Source organism: Phoenix dactylifera, chromosome 5, assembly GCF_051530095.1.
Source record: "Phoenix dactylifera cultivar Ajwa chromosome 5, Ajwa_hap1_PhDact_Kaust_v1.1, whole genome shotgun sequence".
Classification (NCBI taxonomy): domain Eukaryota; kingdom Viridiplantae; phylum Streptophyta; class Magnoliopsida; order Arecales; family Arecaceae; genus Phoenix; species Phoenix dactylifera.
In genome coordinates, this window is record NC_143194.1 from 1,436,628 (window position 1) to 1,455,208 (window position 18,581).

At 39.6% G+C, this 18,581-nt stretch overlaps 4 protein-coding genes across 5 annotated transcripts; 3 read left to right on the forward strand and 1 right to left on the reverse strand.

The window, feature by feature from the left end:
- The first annotated feature begins 1,363 nt into the window (after positions 1-1,363).
- Positions 1,364-4,688, forward strand: PNSB2 (NDH-dependent cyclic electron flow 1). Its single transcript, XM_008810323.6, has 3 exons — positions 1,364-1,880; positions 2,709-3,173; positions 4,318-4,688. The coding sequence occupies exons 1-3, from the start codon at positions 1,422-1,424 to the stop codon at positions 4,510-4,512; spliced, it is 1,119 nt and encodes a 372-aa protein (XP_008808545.1). The 5' UTR covers positions 1,364-1,421; the 3' UTR covers positions 4,513-4,688.
- Positions 4,689-6,007: 1,319 nt separating this feature from the next.
- LOC148703299 (uncharacterized) lies at positions 6,008-6,890 on the forward strand. Its single transcript, XM_088722924.2, has 2 exons — positions 6,008-6,358; positions 6,576-6,890. The coding sequence occupies exons 1-2, from the start codon at positions 6,116-6,118 to the stop codon at positions 6,768-6,770; spliced, it is 438 nt and encodes a 145-aa protein (XP_088579050.1). The 5' UTR covers positions 6,008-6,115; the 3' UTR covers positions 6,771-6,890.
- Positions 6,891-7,776: 886 nt separating this feature from the next.
- LOC103720561 (ARM repeat superfamily protein) lies at positions 7,777-11,052 on the reverse strand. Of its 2 annotated transcripts, XM_039129545.2 has the most exons (4): positions 10,866-11,052; positions 10,075-10,214; positions 8,505-9,844; positions 7,777-8,412 (listed from the first exon to the last, which is right to left on the reverse strand). In XM_039129545.2, exons 3-4 carry the CDS (start codon positions 9,834-9,836, stop codon positions 7,885-7,887), a joined length of 1,860 nt encoding a protein of 619 aa, XP_038985473.1. In that variant the 5' UTR covers positions 9,837-9,844; positions 10,075-10,214; positions 10,866-11,052; the 3' UTR covers positions 7,777-7,884. The 2 variants fall into 2 exon arrangements, with proteins under 2 accessions (XP_038985473.1, XP_088577408.1); XM_088721282.1 differs by lacking the exon at positions 10,075-10,214.
- Positions 11,053-14,435: 3,383 nt separating this feature from the next.
- Positions 14,436-16,640, forward strand: LOC103720570 (Tetratricopeptide repeat (TPR)-like superfamily protein). The gene has a single exon (XM_026809801.3). It carries the CDS (start codon positions 14,499-14,501, stop codon positions 16,362-16,364), a length of 1,866 nt encoding a protein of 621 aa, XP_026665602.2. The 5' UTR covers positions 14,436-14,498; the 3' UTR covers positions 16,365-16,640.
- The last annotated feature ends 1,941 nt before the right edge of the window (positions 16,641-18,581 follow it).

Genomic DNA, 18,581 nt, shown 5'->3' on the forward strand with positions numbered 1-18,581 from the left:
CTTTGTGGTTGATATAGGTACATTTGCTCATCGACTGTCATTTGATGCCATTTTTAGCAGTAAGAATATGCCCTCTATTGTCGGAGGCATCCTGTATTTTTTCCAAGGCACACTTAAATCTCATTGCTTTTGCTAAACTTGATGTGATTGAGCTGCAGTAATCACTCCAACAAATCTTCCACAGTTTGTGGTCCACTTCATGGATCTTAATTTGCCATTGGTGCATACTCAAATTTTCAGGAATGCAATAATCCTTTGCTTTTACAACTCGCATATTTGTTTTGGCACCCTATACTCTGGAGACCTTTGCACGCCGAGATACAGTGTATATTATAAGTTAAAATTGTGGTTGCATTCAGTTTTAGCTATGCTAGTCTTAAATGATATATAAATTCTCTTGTAGCACCTATCACTCAACAAGTAGCTTGGTAACCATCTCTGTGGCTTGTGAACTTTGAGTTTCGGTGTCATCCCTAACTTTTTCTGAAATTAGAAACATTTCTTAAATGAAATTAAGTGAAGTTGCCTCTTAGATGTTTTATTCATAGTGTAAAGGAAAAGGCCACTGATCCTGGATCGTTAGATTGTGTACTGGAAAACACACGGCATAGGCTAGCTGATACTTTCACGACACCAGATGACCCACCCAGACTAGCCAGCACAAAGCCAAAAAGACTCCAAACAGTAAACAACCGCAGCAAAACAACGTTAACCCCCACCCAAAGACAAGCAAACAGCAGCAGAAACAGAACATAGCAAACCATCAGCACAGAATAATTAAAAATCATCATGCCAGACATCACCTCCAACATCCCAAAGTACCTTACCTGAACTCACCGTCGCCAAGCGATGCCTACAGAAGGCTTCGTTCTCAAAACATTTTTTTCTGGCTCTCGTGCCTTCCCATTTTAGCAATCAAGACCTGAACATCATAAAAAATTTGACATTTGAAGTATCCTCAAAGATTAGAATTCCTTTGCAAATTGGGTGTGACCCAAAAGCTGCACCCTTTCGGTATTCTCATCTCAGGATTTTTTCTCTCTCTATTTCAAGGTGTTAACTGCTCATTTTCTTCGAAATTACCAAAATTTTCAGCATTCCATGTATGCATAAACCGATTTTCTTGAAGAAACCAATGGCATATTTCTTCATGTGATTTATTAGATAAGAAGTTAAGAACCAAAAACCGAAGTTTGCATTGCAAAGGCTGCTATAAAGAGATCAAGTGCGTCACTTGGAAGATATTTGAGGTAACCATCCGTTGCCTGGCGTGGTGAGGTGAACCAATAAAATTGTTACAAGTGGCCAACTGATATTTGAACAAAAAAGAGAGAAGGCCTGGATAAAGACAAGGACGCAAACTATCCTGAAGTGAAGATATGAGGCCCCTGTAATGTGTGGAGGGAGAAGAGAAGTCTCTCATGGCCTCTCTGCTCTCCCTCCATCTCCCCAAGCCCAATCCCCATTCTCCCATCAGGGCCTCCTCCTCCTCCTCCTCTCCTTCCACCACAACCACCACCACCACCCCAGCTCCTCCACAGAGTCTTGAGAAGAGGTTTGGCCGGAAAGGAATTAAGTTCACCGAATCCGGCGATGTCCCCACCGTCGAGCTGAGAGTAAGAAACGGGAGCTCGCTCCACCTACGCATACCTGATGGGCTTATCACATCCTACAAGCCGAAGGTCTACTGGAAGGATGAAGGATTCGAGGAGGTGCTTCACACTGTTCGCGGCGGCGGGTCGGATGCCGCTAGCTTGGTGAAAGGTGGACTTGGTTTGGTTCTCAATGACGTATCAAGACTGAATCCTGATGGTTCTCCTTGGAGCGCTTCCCAGTGGGCTGTGAAGGATTCCGACTCGGATTCCATTGATGCAGTGCAGGTAGCAATATCCTGTTCTAATGCTAGTTCAGATACTGCTCCTTTTTTCTGATGGAAGATATTGTTTTTCTTATAAAGTATGTTCTGTAATTTTTGATGAATTTGAAAAATCTGAGCCCATCTTTTTTCGCGCTCTTCTTTTTCTTTTTTTTTCCTTTTCTTTCTTTTATCTTGATATTAATATTTTTGAGAGAATATTTTGATATTAATAATTGGAAAAATTCGATCTAACAGTTTAAAGCAACAAGAAGAGCATGACATTCCCCAGGGACTGTCTCAGAGAATTCCACAAAAAAAAAAAGATTGATTATGCTTAGGATAGTGCTAGAGATTCTGAATTTAGAATCTTATTGCTCAAAAATTTCTTCTCCATGTAGAATGTCATTTCCCTTTGCTTGGATCATTGGCTGAGTTTCGGTGCTTTAGCCTGTTAGCTAATTCTTTATATCCTTATCATCAAGAATTTATTAAAACAATAATTGCATATTTATTATGGTATACTTCATAATTTTATAACTTTTGGGTAAGTATTATCAGGATATTACCTCTTGTGGATAGGAGCTCCATTAGAGAACATGGTATATTGCAGCCTTGCCCTCTGTGGAGTGATAGAAAGATGGGCAGGATCTTAAGATTAATGAATGCAGGGATCCGATCTTTTCAGTCCTAATGCCCTTCTAGTTACAATTTGATTATTGATGGTGTTGTCAAATATTTTTTATGTTTAATCTGTTTTGAGGTTTGGATTTGTTCCATTGCTATTGTTCTCTTTGCAGAATGAATAGTTGAGTCGAGTGGGAACCTCTTTTTCTTTGGCCATCTTTTGCAGGTTGAATTGAGCTGCACAAATGGAGATGGCTCACTCCATATAACATACATTGTATCTCTCTATCCCCTCAGCATGGCAACCGCAGTCGTCGTAAAGAATAAGGGAGCAGAGTCTGTAAAGCTCACAAGTGCCATATTGAGCCATCTCAGGTTTAAAAGCCGGTATGGCTCTGCAGTCGAGGGGCTCAGGGGCTGCTCCTATTGTGCACACCCACCTCTGTCTTCTAGCTTTGGTATCTTGTCTCCAGCTGATGCAATGGAACCTGAACCTCCCAGTTGGTACTCCTTCCTGGGTTCTGCTTTCAGCAAGGATATTGACAAGGAGGTCAAGGATTCATGGACTGTAGAGGATGATTTGTACACCATCTTGAGGGGCAAGCTTAGTCGAGTCTATACTGCACCTCCAATGGAGAGACTGAAGCGTATATATAGAACTCCACCCTCCAAATATACAACTATTGATCAGGTATTGTTCCTCTTCTCATCTAGGATTTTTTTTTTTATCTCTTAATCTTCATTTTTTCTCTGTTAAAATTATTGAAGTAGATAAAACCCCCAATAAGAGTCTAATATTTCGGTAATTAGTTTCTAATACTGAAGATATTAATATCTTTGAAATTGGTTCTCTGTGATATTGAGAACTAGGACAAGAGGAAGCATGGCCAAATCTGGTGAGGACAGGATTCTAACCCGGTTCACTGGTAACTAGCACTCAATGACTTCACTGAGCAAGTTGACACCTAACTGTGAATAAATAGCATACCTTAAAATATATAACTAATAAAATTGTAGACAATTTTAGAGGACTATTATGTACTACATGATTAATGTATGTGCAACAGTAGCTATATCAAAGCCAATTAAAAAAATAGATGCAGGGTGTGAAGTATGAAACATTGTGTCTGGGAAAATGTAGAGTAAGCACAATCCATCTATTGCCATGGCAAATTTATAGAGACATGGTCATCGTATAATAGAGAACTTCCATTATTAATCTATAAAACGTATCCAGAAATTGGTTTGCTTGGATTAAGATCATGCATGCATGAGCTATGTATCGCTTCTGCAAACAAGTTTTTCCTTTAATTATTCTTACATAATAAAATGGTTGCTTTTATGTTGTGTGTGTCTAAATGAGGCTAACTTTTTGCCTTCTTTAAACCACAGAACATGACTGGATTCTAAAATCAGAATAATACTCAGAAGCCATAGTACCATCTGACTCTCTTGTATTGTCTTTTCTTATTATATGACTAATATATTTGTAGACTAGCAGTTGTTACCTCAACCTCTTGTGATTTTCAAAATGATCTACTGTTTCTTTCTAGTAGAATCATCTAGTGAGTAGGCAGGGAGTGTTAGTTTGAGAAAAAAATTAATAGAGAGGAAGGTACTCCTGAACTATAATTCTAACATCTAACCCTTTTAAGAAACTAAGAGGAATCTCAGATCGCTTCGTTGCATTTCTTCACAGAATTCTTGAAGGATAGAATCGTTTCATGCACAAATAGACTAATATAAGAACACTCTGGACATGTTGACTATTATGTTTAACCAAATGAGGGTATGCGTTTTCTGTCAATAATAAAGTACATGAACATATTTTACAGGGTAGCGGTCTTGGATTTAGGGTGATAAGGATGGGGTATGATGACATTTACTTATGTAGCCCTGGTTCTCTCTCTCAAAGATATGGGAAAGACTACTTCATCTGCACTGGTCCTGCTTCAATGCTAGTACCTGTGGTTCTGAATCCTGGTGAGGAATGGAGAGCAGCACAGGTCATCGAGCATGATAATTTGTAATATTTTCTATGAAATTGTAATATAATGTCTTTGATTTAGGGTTGGTTATTTTCTATTACCAACACAAATTGTATTTATTACCTCCAATGAATAGTAATTGTAATATGATACTACTTTCTCATGGTGCGACTTAATGGTGAGTGTAATGGCACAATGATGACTATATCTTGCAACAACATGTTTTCTTATGAGAATTATTCAACATTATGTGTATGGATGAATGAAATTTGATATTTGTGAAGATCAAAACAAATTTGGGATCATCAAATCCTTTGAGGAGGGGGGGGGATGCATTTGGAGAGTGAACCTTGATGGATCAAGCAAAGTCATCAGTGACAAAAGGGAAGATTCCTTCTTTTCAGTTCCTCAAATTATTTCCTTTTTGATGGGAAATCTGGAGTTCAGGCCATGATCCCTTTAGTGTATTCAGTAAATTAAAATACAGTACTTAAGAGTTACATTGTGGAGCTGAGGAGTCAGTGGACCACGTGCTCTTCCAGTGTATATGGGCGAGATCGACATGGCAGTGGGCTGGGATCCCGCAGGGGGCCCGGAGTGCGCGGCTACAGTTTCTTAGGATGATACGGCAGTGGCTAGCCAGTTTATGGACACGCGAGGAGGGCATTAGAGCTACTTGCACAGCACTTCAGATCTGGCTGGCAAGGAATGCCCGTACTCTCGGTGAGCGCAGGGTGTCACCGAGGTTTGCGGCAGAGTTTGCTCGAGCACAGGCCTCGGAGATCAGACCCGCCCCTTATACAGATAGACCTTTGACAGCTCGGGACACCTCGGGTTCCCCCCTTGCTTCGGCAGCTCCTCAGTTGGTGTTTTTTACCTGGGAGCCCCCACCCCGAGCTTCCTCAAGGTCAACTTTGATGGGTCGGTTTTGGATGGCGGCACGCGAGGCGGTGCAGGCTTTGTCATACGGGGCCCGCATTCTAGGGTAGTGGCCGCAGGAGGCTGTCAGCTGTTCGATATATCGGTTCCTGGAGCAGAGCTGCGTGCAGCCTGGGCAGGCCTTCGACATGCGCGGGTAGTATTGCGGGCCAGCTCGCTTATTTTGGAGGGTGACTCGGCCACTGTCGTCTGGTGGATTCAGAGGGGATTGGGGGGTGAGGGCACAGACCACCCCTTGATTCGCGATATTGTGATGATGATGAGTGAGGGGGGGGGGGGCATTCTGGCCAAGCATGTATTCAGGGAGGCGGGGCAGCCGATTGGGTGGCTGCCTACGCGGCCCACCACTCGAGGTATGCCCTCTGGTCGGGGGAGGCGGAGCTGCCATTGGCACTCCGTGAGGTATTGTATTTTGATCTTATTGGGTGTATTCGTACCCGTACTGTATGAAGCACCCGTATTCAGCAAAAAAAAAAAAAAAGTCATTTTATCCTTGAAATTTAAGTAGCAAAAATTAGTTTTCACCTTCCAAATCTTTTGAGGCCAAAATCTTGGTAATATCCTAGAACCCATCCCTGGAAAAAACACCTCTTTTTGCCATGGTGGTATTGAACTGCCTCATTATCAACTATTTCATGGTCCTAGTTTTAATTATTCTGTACAATATTCCATAGAATTGGAGCTTTTATCCGGTGCTCCGGAGAACATGATGGAAGTCAAATTCTTGGTATTCTTGGTGACACTGCATCAAGATCTCCTAGGCTTGGAGTTTACTGTCACTGGAACCAAATCATCAATCTCTCCAATTGTCAGGCTCTGTTATAAGCCACCTCAAAGCACACCTAATGCGACTTATGCTGTTGGGCTGCAAGATTCAAATTACCATAGCAAAGAGCCAATGATGTCAGAATTCACCACCAGCAGAAAAGGATCCTTAATCTCAAGCCAATAATTAGCTCAGAAAGCACTTCAAGCATTGTTCTCTAGTCAGAAAACTAATGATGAGAAGGACAATGAACAACAAACCAATGAATTAAGGATTCAAAACAGAAGAACCGGAGGGAGAAGAAGATGATGATTTTGTACAGATGACAGAAAATGAGTAGGATCTACACCAGTGCATCAAGAGAGTTAACAATCATTGGTAGTGTTCACAATCTGATTAGTTTTATGTTTTCAGCCCTGGATCAAACCATGGATGCTATGCTCGATATGCATATGTCTGCATAAGCCCACCTGCCACATTTATACCTATAGTTCAGGGTCCTAGAGGCACATGGAGGGGAGCTCGGCACTTGCAAAAACCACAACCTCTAATCAAACAAGACAATATAGATCGCAGGGGGTCTTCTTCTGTGTAAAACAAGGCTGCTGTCTAATTACTACGAAAATTTATGCGTCGTTTGGAAGGCTACTTATATGTTCAGTATTTTCATTACAAAACTTACAAGTGCTCATAATTTTTTTATCTTCATTTAGATTGAGCAGTGAACAGAATTTCTCATCATTTGTGAGTAGATTTGAGAAAAAGGGTCAATTGATTACAAGGGGGGAAATTTGGGAAACTTGAAGTGCAAATGAGATCATACTAACATGAAATAAAGTGAGAGTTGACAGGACAAGAACTGCAGTTAGTCTCAACATTTACAAAGAATAGATAAATAGAGAACCTGGAATTGCATCATGTTGTGTAACTAAAAGCTATTAAATCTTGGAGATTAACGTTTACTATAAGCATCCTGGTAGCTTGACATTTGGGACAACACATCCTGCAGGGGTTGCTACTGCAGAGTTTCAACCACTAATGAATGGTTGGTTCTGTATTAAGACAGAAGTAACATTTATTTTGCTGGAAAATGTTAAATGCAACTTGCATCATTATTCCTTATCCTATTCAGAAGAATCAAAGATAATTTAACAATAGATTGATCCCTGCAAATGTGGCTATTGCATTGAAGAAAGGGATAGCTATGACAACTTCATTTTAACAGATATTCTTTGTAAACATCACCAATTATTCTAAGCCACAAGAACTTGAAAATAAAAGTGCCAATAAAGGAACCATGTACAAAGGTAATGCAATAGATGATTGAGTTGTGTCTGGATAACTGCTCAAGCATTTCAAAAAAGATATTATTTCACTAACTGCTTTGCTCTTCGTAATGCTTGAAACTTTTCAACGCCAGATTAGGAGTAAATTGCTTATAAGCAACTTCAATGGGTGAAAAGTTTTTAAGAAATTAATATATTGAGTCTTTCACTTGTCATGTAAAGCTCCAATACGTTATACATGCCTTCCAACTGTTAGAGTCAGGACTTCAATTCTATCTAGATGCAGTTCTACAATTATGTCAAGTGCACAAGTAATGCATTTAGCCAGTCTAAATTACATAATCATCAGTCAGAATTGTTCATTAATCTCAGCATACAGCGAGAGGAGCATGAAAAAGATAACATAAAGCCTACAAGGAGATATTATGTCGGAACAACATCAAAGAAAAGCTCATCATTTTCAGTTCTCAATGCAGACAAAATAACAGCAACAAGAATCAAGAAAAGGCTCCAAGTAAATCCCATAGCTGCTATTCCATACTTTAGACTTTTCTTGGTTTTCACCGAAACCTTAAAATTATCTTCGTAGTCTTCTCTGCATATTTTGCAAGCACTATTTTCTGTAACATCACCAGTGGATGACACTGATTCAGTGCCATCCGGCACAAGTTCTTCATTCAGAGTAAGGGTATGCTTGCCCAACAACATCACTTTCTCATTATTCCTTTTCTCTGCTACCTCGGATTTTAAGTTGTGAGTATGACTATCTCCATTTAATGATACCATTGGATTCAATTCCACTTTACCTGAACATGGACTTGCAAGAATCTGATTATGTTGTTGGTCAGGGCCTCCAGAGCTGACATTAGCTGAGTTTTGAAGAGAACGCATAAGCTTCCGTGGAGTTGTGTATATTTTTACATCATCAATGGTGAGCTGCGGCCGAGACCTCTGGAACACCATCAATATCATTACACGAAGTTTAAGTTTATGTCAACATAACACTGTTAATCAGAAAAATCATTATGCTTCAACTCGCATACCTGAGGACTAGGGGTAGTATCTCTTGTTACTGTGCTTGTGGCACTGCCCTGTATAAATCCAGAAAATGCCTCTGATTGTTCTTTATTTGTGACACCCAGGTTGCCTTTACTAGACAGCTCTAGCTCAGCTTTTGCATCACTACTTTCCGAGCAGGCTTTGATGAAAAAACCGTCCTTCAGAGATATATCCACCCCACCACCATCATTGTTCCAGAGTCGCCTGTTAGTACGCCTACCACATTCAAAGTTACAAGAAGACTGCCCGACCGACAAAGGTGAATCAGTGAACACTTCATACTTAATGCAAGAATCGATAGTCTGCGACTCTGGAGAAGCAAATTCAGAATGAGAGCCACTGCCCCTGGTACCAAATGGACTCTTATCATTTCTCTTACGAAAATTTGTTTCAGGGATGGGGCTTGAAACAATTTCATGTCTAGAACCTTTCTGTCCAGATATCATCTTTGCAGTCTGTAATGCCTCAAACGCTGCACCCCTGACAAATGGCATGCGATCATTTTGACAATGCTCCATGACATCGACTACTTTAGCAAGTTCTGAAGAGATACTCCTTGGATCCACACACTTCATCAAGAAATTAACCATCTGAATGGCGGAGAGACGCTTCTGGGAATTACTCTCTGCAGCGCTGATGGATAAAATCTGTAAACCAGACCGCACAAGCGACCTTGCATAAGCTTCAGCTATCAGACCATTGTGTTTCACCAAAGCCATCACCAGGCCCATATGAGCATTCGTTTGGGTCACCTTCTCCTCCAGAGCCCCAGCAACTTTTAGACAAACATCATTAACCATATCATCCAAGGCAAACCTCCAGTTATTTGATTCCACAAGAGCCTTCAGACATAGCGCCGCGCCAGAGGCAGTACTTTCTTGTCGACCCATCAAGGAATCGGATAGAGGCTTACACAGAGAAGAAATTATTCTCGTCTTCTCATCATTTGGGGTTGAAGGATCAATCCCATACCGAGCAATTGCAGGGACAACTTTGGAGCAAGCTTGGTGCAGTGGAAAGGATCCTCCACTCGATGACAATGTGCGCATGATGGTGGACATGATGTTGCCAATCTGTGGCACGATGTTACGGCCATGAACTCTGGCCAGAACCTCATAGAGGGATATGGTGCATTCCCCAGAGGATGAGCCAGGCCCCTTGGTGTCGGAGACTTCAGCAAGGAAGTGAGGGATGGCCTTGGAATCCAAATCCTTGGCATAGGACTTTAGAGCTTTCATGGCAGATCTACGGCTGTCAGCATCCTTGTCGAGGTTTGCCAATTCTTGTCGAAGCAATGGACTAAGGCTTCTGCCCATTGACGAAGCTATGAGGCAAACACAAAGAGAATTAATTAATTGATTCAGTATAACCTTAAGTACTTCATCCTTCTGTTGTTAGCTGAAAAAGATGAGCATCTAAGAATGATCAAAGATATGAGATGGGTCATCAAGAATTCAGGGAGAAGAACAACAAAAGAAGCAATTCGGAAACAAGCAAGTTACACGTGAGCAACACATCTAAGTATCTAACTCAATAAATTGAACTGAGGATTACCTCAGTGGTCATTCCCCCCTGAATCATAACTAGAGGTTCAGGGTTCGAATTCTCGAGATTTCAGACCCATGTAATATATTACAGACGTGCTTCCCTCCCTTTCTCTCAAAGATTCAGCTCAAGAAGGGATTGCGCGGTCACTGAAGTCAATAACGAAACCAAGCCTTAATTTTTCCCTGTGCGCTCATGTTTAGCTCAATTAAACTTGAATTGTAAAGCATATGTAGATCAAAACTATTTTTTAGATTTAGTTATTAAAAACCAAAATTTATTGGTACAATAAAGTCATTAAAAACTTAGATCTTAACCTAACAACGAAAGTTGATATATATATATATATATATATATATATATATATATATATATATATATATATATATATATATATATATATATATATATATATGAATTTTCTGAAACACATCAGTTTATGTTCCCATGGGTTTCCCAAACAAGATCTTCTTTCTTCTTCTTCAAAGCTGAGCTTGAGCAGAGCCCTGCTTGCGCTCGCTGGAGCTCAGCATTTTTGCAGCTTTAAATGGGATGGGACAGAGAAAGAAAAAAAAAAAAAACGGAAACTATCTTCGCAAATGGTTTTCAGATGTCTGATCTCTTCTCCTATTTAAAAAAATCCCATGCACAAACTGATGTATGAGAAATTGAGAGGGTAGATGAAACAAATAATTTGGGCTTCAATAGACCCAAGGATACTCAAACTTATACAAACCTAGATCTGGCAAAACAATGAATAACCAACAAAGAATAAATAACTATTTCTGTAAACTACTGACCTGATTTGGAGATCAAAAAAGAGCACAGAACTTGGTATCTTTTTTTCTGTTAATTGATCATAACTTATCTTCAGTTTTGGTGCTCAGATTTGTGGATTGTGGGAAGAGGAATAGCTGAGGAGACAACGGAGAGATGGAATTAGGGTGCTTCAGATCTGGGTAAAAAGGGGTTGAGAAGAATTCAAACGAGATGGGTAAGAAGTGAGGAAGCAATTTATGAGGGCTAGCTGGGTTTTAATTTAGAAAAAGAGGAGGAGGGAAGGTCCAGGTTTGGTATCCGAGGGAGGGTACCATGGCATTTGAATTTTGGCCACGAAATTACCCCGCCATCCCCTGTCTGAAAAGCGCCGATATTTTCCAAACCGTTGACTTGGAAATTTCCAGCTGGTAATTTTCATCGGACCTTCCGATTCGTGCGCTTGACATGATCTTAGATCAGGACCCGCAGGAAACGTTCTTCGGATTCTCCATATAATTCCCACGTTGGCTTGTTTCTTAATCACAACTCGGCCACAGAAATTTCACTGGGATACTCAAAAGCATTTTTATTTTTATTTTAAGATAAACATGTTGATATCTTTTCAAATGTCCTTTGCACAAGAAAAATGGTGCTAGACTTGGATCCACTCATCATTTGTCATTCAAACATGTCTCATGTGCAAAATTATTAGGTATGTTTGAGTGTCGAAATTCTTTTAGCATGATGGAATATTAATGCTAATAAAACATCCGGCATTGCAAGAACCATACTGATTGCATAGATTCAATATGTATAGACTGTTATGTACTTATATCCAAATAATCTAAAAATAATTCCTTCCATATAATAGAGTAATATATAAAATTGTAAATGATGCTTGATAATTAGATAGTTGGTCGAAACAGAGCAAATGCAACCTATATTAAAACTAATACCCCAATAGATAATTGGATAATCATTTATATTTACATTCATGAATATATATTCCATCGTTTCCTTATAGAAATCTCATACAACTTTTTTTTTGATAAAATAAAATTTCATACATGTTTAGCATAATAAATGTACTTCATACTCATATTTTGCATGCCATAATATTTGCATACTATATTTTTGCTTCAAATGTAATATGCAGCTTAGATATAATTAGAATCTAGTATTTCTATAGAAACTATAGCAGTTGATTCTTAAAGAACCATAATGTAGAGAATTAACATGTTTAGTTATTCAGCTAGAAGGTTCATCACTTCGAATTTATTTATGCCCAAAAAAAGTTGGGGAAAAATATAAATTTTAATAACATAATAAACTTATCAAACATTTGATTATGGATTTGAATTGATCAGATATGATCCTAACCCAACCCTTTTATATCCTTGCTAATATAGTAAGATGAAAAGCGATATTACTCTCCTTACAATATATTCTATAATATCTTTTGTTATCATTGTCATTTTGACTCGCCTAGCTAGTTCAAAACTTTTTGATAAGTTTTGAGTCAACAAAAACATGCAAAAAAGAAATCACATTTCAACTCCAAATAGCAATCAAAAGAAGGTCGCTAGATACGCACTTTATGGATAACTTGCCTTCATCTCAAAAGGAAGCTCCCTTTTCTTCCTCTCCTTGAGAGAGAGAGAGAAAAAAAAATGAAGGGAGGCTTATGTTACTCGAGCATAAGTATTTTGGATGCATCACCCGGGATTCAAACCATCATTGGTTACTAAGCATAGAGGTGTAAGTGTGTGACCATAGGGACAAGCATGAATTTACCAAGAGAAAGCTTTTATCACCTACCAACACTAAAGTTCTTTATAACAATATCATTGCCATTATTTTTTAAATGATGCGAAGAAGGCACTCTCTTTTTTTGGTTAATATTATCATACACTAGCATTTAGCATGTGTGATGCACATGAACAATCTAATTTGGTGTCTATAATAAATATTATGATCTTTAAAATGAATGGAGGAACAAAGATGTCCCAATCTTCAATGCAATTTTTTCAAGACAAATGAAGAATAAAGAATAAAGGAGAAGAGGTTTGCAGCCAAATTTAGACTACTTAAGTTAGAGATTGGCTACTTTGCTTAGAAATGATTTATCCATCTTGTATGCAGAAAATGATGAACTACAAAAATATCTTGTTTCTTCATAATTTGCAAGATGATATGTAAATCAAGTTACCTTAATTGTAAGCAATCTAGTTTAGATTTACTTATTTGTTGATAATAATACGAGTTCGACTGAGATACAAATTCTTTGTTGTTGAGCCCAATGGTAAATGAAGAGTGTTTTTCTTTTTTTTCTTTTTTTTTTGTGTGTGTATCTATCAAGTGGAGGGTCATTTTGAAGTTTTAAGGGGGAGGGCAAGGATAACCAATGTGGAGAAGGTGGACTCCAAGATCAGGGAACTTCTTTTTCACTATTATTATTCATAGCTACATACATTTGTGTATGACTATTATTAGATGGGGCAGCTCCTATTTTCTCTCCTATTAAGTAATGGATGCAAGCATGGTGGGCGCCACGATAGAGAGAAGTTAGGGATTAAGATGCACCCCTAGAGAGTTCCAATTATATGGTAATATATAGTTATTTATAGCACAATGAGACTCATCCATCAACATATAATGCACCAGCTTGAAGCCTTTATTTATAAATAAATATTTCATATATCTTCTTTTATGAATAAATTTATTTTTTAAATAATTCTTAATTATTATAGAACTAGTAGTAACAAATAAAGATATTTAAGCATCTTTATCTTATACTGTAGCTAATGTTAGACATATGTGATCGAATCTAGTAGAAGGAAGAATTTGCTCAAACTATTCAACTCAACGCTCTCAAAAAGATTTGGAAAAAGAAGATAATTTGATGAACGCAGGTTCTAGGACTCCTTTTCTTTTATTGATGAATAATAAATTGAGATACATCGCTTCTATTTATGCTAGTAAGATACGTCCTTACATAATTCAGGTTGAATTTATCTTTTAGTTCAAATAGGACTCTACTTTTCCAAGATAGGCATGATTAGTAAAAATTGAGAATGGTGGATCACAGCTTTTATATCAACTTTGCTTTTAGCTACTCCACTTAATTCATTCCTAATTACGATATATACCCAATCAGAGTCTTTCTTACAAAAAAAAAATAGTTTGACCAACTTTAAAGATGGCACTACGAGCTTAAAAAATTATCTGGCTTTTTTTAACGACCATCTCATTCAAGCATTATATGGCCAAGTTATGGCTTCTAAAAATTTAGCTCGAGATTTAGCTTTTTCATATAGTGGATCTTGCTCTGAAATCTTGTACAGTCTTATCTATAGTAGCAAAAGTAGTTCGCATCGAGTATAATAATCCTTCTTGATCAATATAAGTTGTAGGACAAGTATAGATAGTGAGGGCACCTTATTATTAGAGAAATTTACTATTAATGTTAGTTGACAAATATTCTCCAATTTTAGGAGGTGCATTCATTTTGTCTCTCTCTCTTTTGCATTGAGATTTAGATTGGATACATTTAGAGCCGTAGATATATTTGTTATATTTTTGTATATGCGAGTGGCTATAAAAGTGAAAAAAATGAAAGCATTCTCAATCCGTCTGTTCTCCAGCCTCCACATCGTACAGGGGAGAAGCGAGAGATGTGGAGGTCCAAAGCGGCTAGGGTTTTCCTTCTCCAATCCTCCTCCTTCTCCGTTCGAAGATTTCCTCGTCCGTTGCTTTCCCAATGCCCTTCCAAAACCCTAACCCAAATCCCACCTCCAACCCCGTTTCCATCCAAATGGATCTTTCCCACCAGATCGCTCCACCAAAACCCTAGATTCTTCTCATCCGGCAGCGACACGGAGTCCCGAGAGAAGATTGGAAAAGTCTCTACCTTTGATTTTGTGGAGTCAGGTGAGTCCGCGGTCGATCAAAATTCGGTTTTTGGCGATGAATCCGACGCTATTCCTTTGGATTCCAATCCCGGCTTGGTTTCGGGGGAATCAGAAAGTTCTTCGTTGGATTTTGGTGTGGTCAAGGAGAATGGCGAGGTTGAAGGAGAGAGCAGCCTGAGTTCTTTGTGGGAAGAAAGTGTCCGTGGTGACGATTCCGCGGATATATTTACGCCGGATGACACACTAGGAGGAGCTGAAGATGGGGTTGCAGAGATCGACATCGAGCAAGTCGAGAAGGTTCAATCTCTTCTCCAAAGTACTTCGCAAGAGCAATTAAAATCGGGCTTAAACAAGATGGATTTGAGTTTGAGCGAAGGGTTTGTGGCTAGGGTTCTGCAAACTCCACTTGTTTCAGCAGAAAATTTATTTGGTTTCTTCAGTTGGGCTTCGAGGAATGATAAATCGGTGAAAAGTTCGAGGAATTTGGAACTCCTTGTCAGAGGAGTTAGCAGTTGTGCTGATCTTAGCAAGATGGAAGCTTACATGTTGTGGGATTTGGTTAAGGAGATTGGATGTGAGATGGGATTGCTAAATACTCAAACTCTTAACCAGTTGATCGCCATTTTCTGGAAGCTAGGGAAGGCCAGAGCTGGTCTCGAGGTTTTCGACAAGTTTGATGAGTTCGGCTGTAATCCAGATGCTAACACTTACTACTTTACAATTGAAGCACTTGGCAGGCGATCCATGTTTGATACTGCTTGGCCTGTTTGTCAGAGGATGCTAAATTCAGGAAGCCTTCCTGATGGCGAGAAGGTCGGAAAGATCATTACTTTCTTCTGCAGGGGAAAGAAGGCGAAAGAAGCGCACTCGGTGTATCTGAAGGCAAAAGAGAATAAGATATATCCACCGAGATCTTGCTTGGAGGTATTGGTTGGTGGCCTATCTAGCAATGATGAAACCATTTTTATAGCTCTAGAATTACTAGAGGAATACTCGGGGGAGTCTCTCAAGTATGCAAATAGACCTTTTGCTTCAGTTGTTCAGGGCTTATGCAGGACTAAAAATCTGCATGAAGCAAAGAAACTGTTAATGAGAATGGTTAATTCAGGGCCTGCACCTGGAAATGCCGTGTTCAATTATGTTATCACTGCGCTATCTAAAGGAGGAGAAATGGAGGATGCGATAGCTTTGACGAAAGTAATGGAGCGTAGAGGACTGAGGCCAGATGTTTATACATACAGTGTCATCATGAGTGGCTTTGCAAAGGGTGGCCTGATGGATGAGGCCTATAAGATCTTCTGTGAAGCCAAAAAAAGGCATCCTAAGCTGAGTCCTGTCACCTACCACATACTTATTCGTGGTTATTGCCAGATGGAGGAGTTTGAGAAGGCACTTGAATGCATGAAGGAGATGAAGGAAGATGGGTTACAGCCAAACACAGATGAGTATAATAAAATGATACAGTCGTTGTGCCTCAAGGCTTTGGACTGGCGCACGGCAGAGAAGCTTTTGGCAGAGATGAAAGAGAGTGGTCTGCACCTTAAGGGGATTACGCGCGGCCTTATAGCAGCCATTAAAGAACTAGAAGAGGAGGAGATACAGTCAAAAGGACGAAGCCTTCAAGCGTAACTCGTCGTGGGATAGTCTAGGTCATTATGAGCCGAGGCAGCTGGAGTTAAATCCTGCTTTTATTCCTTTTTCAAGCTGAGAAAGAGTATTAGCTGTTTTGGTAAAATACAAAATCAATCTTTGGGCTGGAGTTGGAAATACTGAGCTAATTAGAAGCATCTTCTCTTTGGGATTTATTCTGTTTCAAATGTTTTCTTCTATATTATCACAATGGGTGTGTCCAAACATTGTTTTACTTTGTGTTTTCCAAATTCAGAAATTGCTGTTTTTTATTCACATTTTGTGTGTATTGTTGACTTAAGTAGTAATTAAAATATATTTATGATCGCATGAACACTCAAAAGACACTGGATGCTTAGTATCAAACATCTAAAAGTCTGAAACAAGCTATTTTTCACTCCATTGCTGCAATGCTGTAACAGAATTGCAAGATAATGATTGTGCTTGCTAATGATATTGATATTTCAGTGGCCATGCCAGCCAGAGGTCTTGATGCTGAGGTAATCACGTTTTCTTTTTTAGCTTCCAAAACCTCTGCTTTGGCGTGAATATTTTGTGATTTCTGAGTTCTTGAATAGAAATGCCCTATTTTCTTTAATCAGAGATTGGCTTCTAACAGATGATGAGTTGGATCCTTTGTATGATTGCTCTTTGATGAACCACACATGATTAGGTACACCATTGGAGAATAATGAGCATATAATCATCTGAAAAAGTAATCAACTCCCAATCATGCCCTTTCAGAAATTTATCATATTGCAATTCTGTGTTTAAATGCTAATTTAATTCAAGATTCATTCGTATGCTGATAAAAATATCCAGGTGTGGACAGTGAATCCCCTATGTTCATCTGGGAAGAATGCTGCAAATTCTACGAAATTTCTAGATTATCCAATCCAAAGTGCATACGTTATTGATGATGTTTGGTTCGGTAAGAGTTCATTTCTGAATAGAATGCAATCAACTTTTCTCCCCTCCCTTTTAGGAGAGTAAACTACCAACATTTATGTATTAAGAGTACCACTTGAAAATACTAGATTCTTTGCGGATACTCTAGCATAGTTGTTCATGTCTATTTTACACTATTGGAAGTGCATTATCTCAATGCTCCTGCCAAGAAGGCTGTTTTTAGAAAATCCTAGTAAAGATGACATGCACTTTCTGTTACTTCATTCACCCGACAAAAACAAGACGTAGAGCATCATCAAGAAGAAAAAGAAGAAGAAGAAGACCCCTTGCGTGTCATCAATGAGAAATCCTTCTCTGAGAAATGACAAATCTTTAAAAGTGTCTTGGTTTCATCCAATGGCCAAGGGCATAGCAGGCCTTTACTTTGGGAGTCCACCTCTACTTAGGAAGGAGGGGTATGGCGTTGGAGCAATATTGGGTGTTCAATTTTAAGGCTGTACCCAGAATCCTAGTTAGTGGGATGAGACGAGTAAGGGCCTCGCCCTTTCCCGGCTGGTGTGGAGGCAAATAGGGAGAGCAGAGATATCAAGAAAAAAAAGAAGAAAGAAATTAATGACCAAAAAAGATGGTGACCTGGTCCTTGAGGAAAGGACGGGTGCCCGATTCGCTAGATGGAGAGCTGACCGTAGGAACATGGAGGAGGATGGGTTATGTAGGAGAAGAGAACACGGAAAGATGCCGGAGTCGTTCTCACGCTCGCTGAGGAGAGGGCAGCGGTTTCGGATTGTTATCTTTCACTCGAAACGATGATCGATCTTTGTCCACGATTCGACCATTGGATCGCTCCATGCACAGATCTAAAAACATTCCGAATTCTCTCATTCACTGCTTGCACGGATCTCAAAATAACCATTTGGCGATCCAATGGTGGATTCGCACGAAGGTAGGTGATTCCTTCTTCCATGCGAAAGATGCAATCCCTGTCCAACGGGATGGTCTTCGGGTTCTACTATTTGTTATTTATACAGCACCACATGGGGTGAGGCGTGGTCCCGTTGACAAAGAATGCATGGTAGGTGGGTTGGGCTGGGCTGGGCTGGGCTGGGCTGGGCTGGGCTGCCTCTCCATGTGTTCGGGCTTAGCTTGTGATCGTAAACCCAGTCTACCGTTTTCGTGCCTCTCCATGGGCTGGGCTTAGCATGTGTTCCGCATTTCTCTCTCCCCGCTAACTAGGACTTTGGAGAGTCTTGCCGCCGCTTTGCCTCCAGACCCAGTTCTAGCTCTAGTATTCCTCCTCCCCTTCCCTTT

Excerpts from the sequence above, each read along its gene's own strand:
- PNSB2 (XM_008810323.6), top strand. The coding sequence starts at position 1,422 with ATGGCCTCTCTGCTCTCCCTCCATCTCCCCAAGCCCAATCCCCATTCT. Across the intron at positions 1,881-2,708 it reads ATTCCATTGATGCAGTGCAG|GTTGAATTGAGCTGCACAAA; the intron begins GTAGCAATATCC and ends CATCTTTTGCAG. Across the intron at positions 3,174-4,317 it reads AATATACAACTATTGATCAG|GGTAGCGGTCTTGGATTTAG; the intron begins GTATTGTTCCTC and ends CATATTTTACAG.
- LOC148703299 (XM_088722924.2), top strand. The coding sequence starts at position 6,116 with ATGATGGAAGTCAAATTCTTGGTATTCTTGGTGACACTGCATCAAGAT. Across the intron at positions 6,359-6,575 it reads GATCCTTAATCTCAAGCCAA|TTTTATGTTTTCAGCCCTGG; the intron begins TAATTAGCTCAG and ends CAATCTGATTAG.
- LOC103720561 (XM_088721282.1), bottom strand. The coding sequence starts at position 9,836 with ATGGGCAGAAGCCTTAGTCCATTGCTTCGACAAGAATTGGCAAACCTC. Across the intron at positions 8,413-8,504 it reads ATACTACCCCTAGTCCTCAG|AGGTCTCGGCCGCAGCTCAC; the intron begins GTATGCGAGTTG and ends ATGGTGTTCCAG.
- LOC103720570 (XM_026809801.3), top strand. The coding sequence starts at position 14,499 with ATGTGGAGGTCCAAAGCGGCTAGGGTTTTCCTTCTCCAATCCTCCTCC.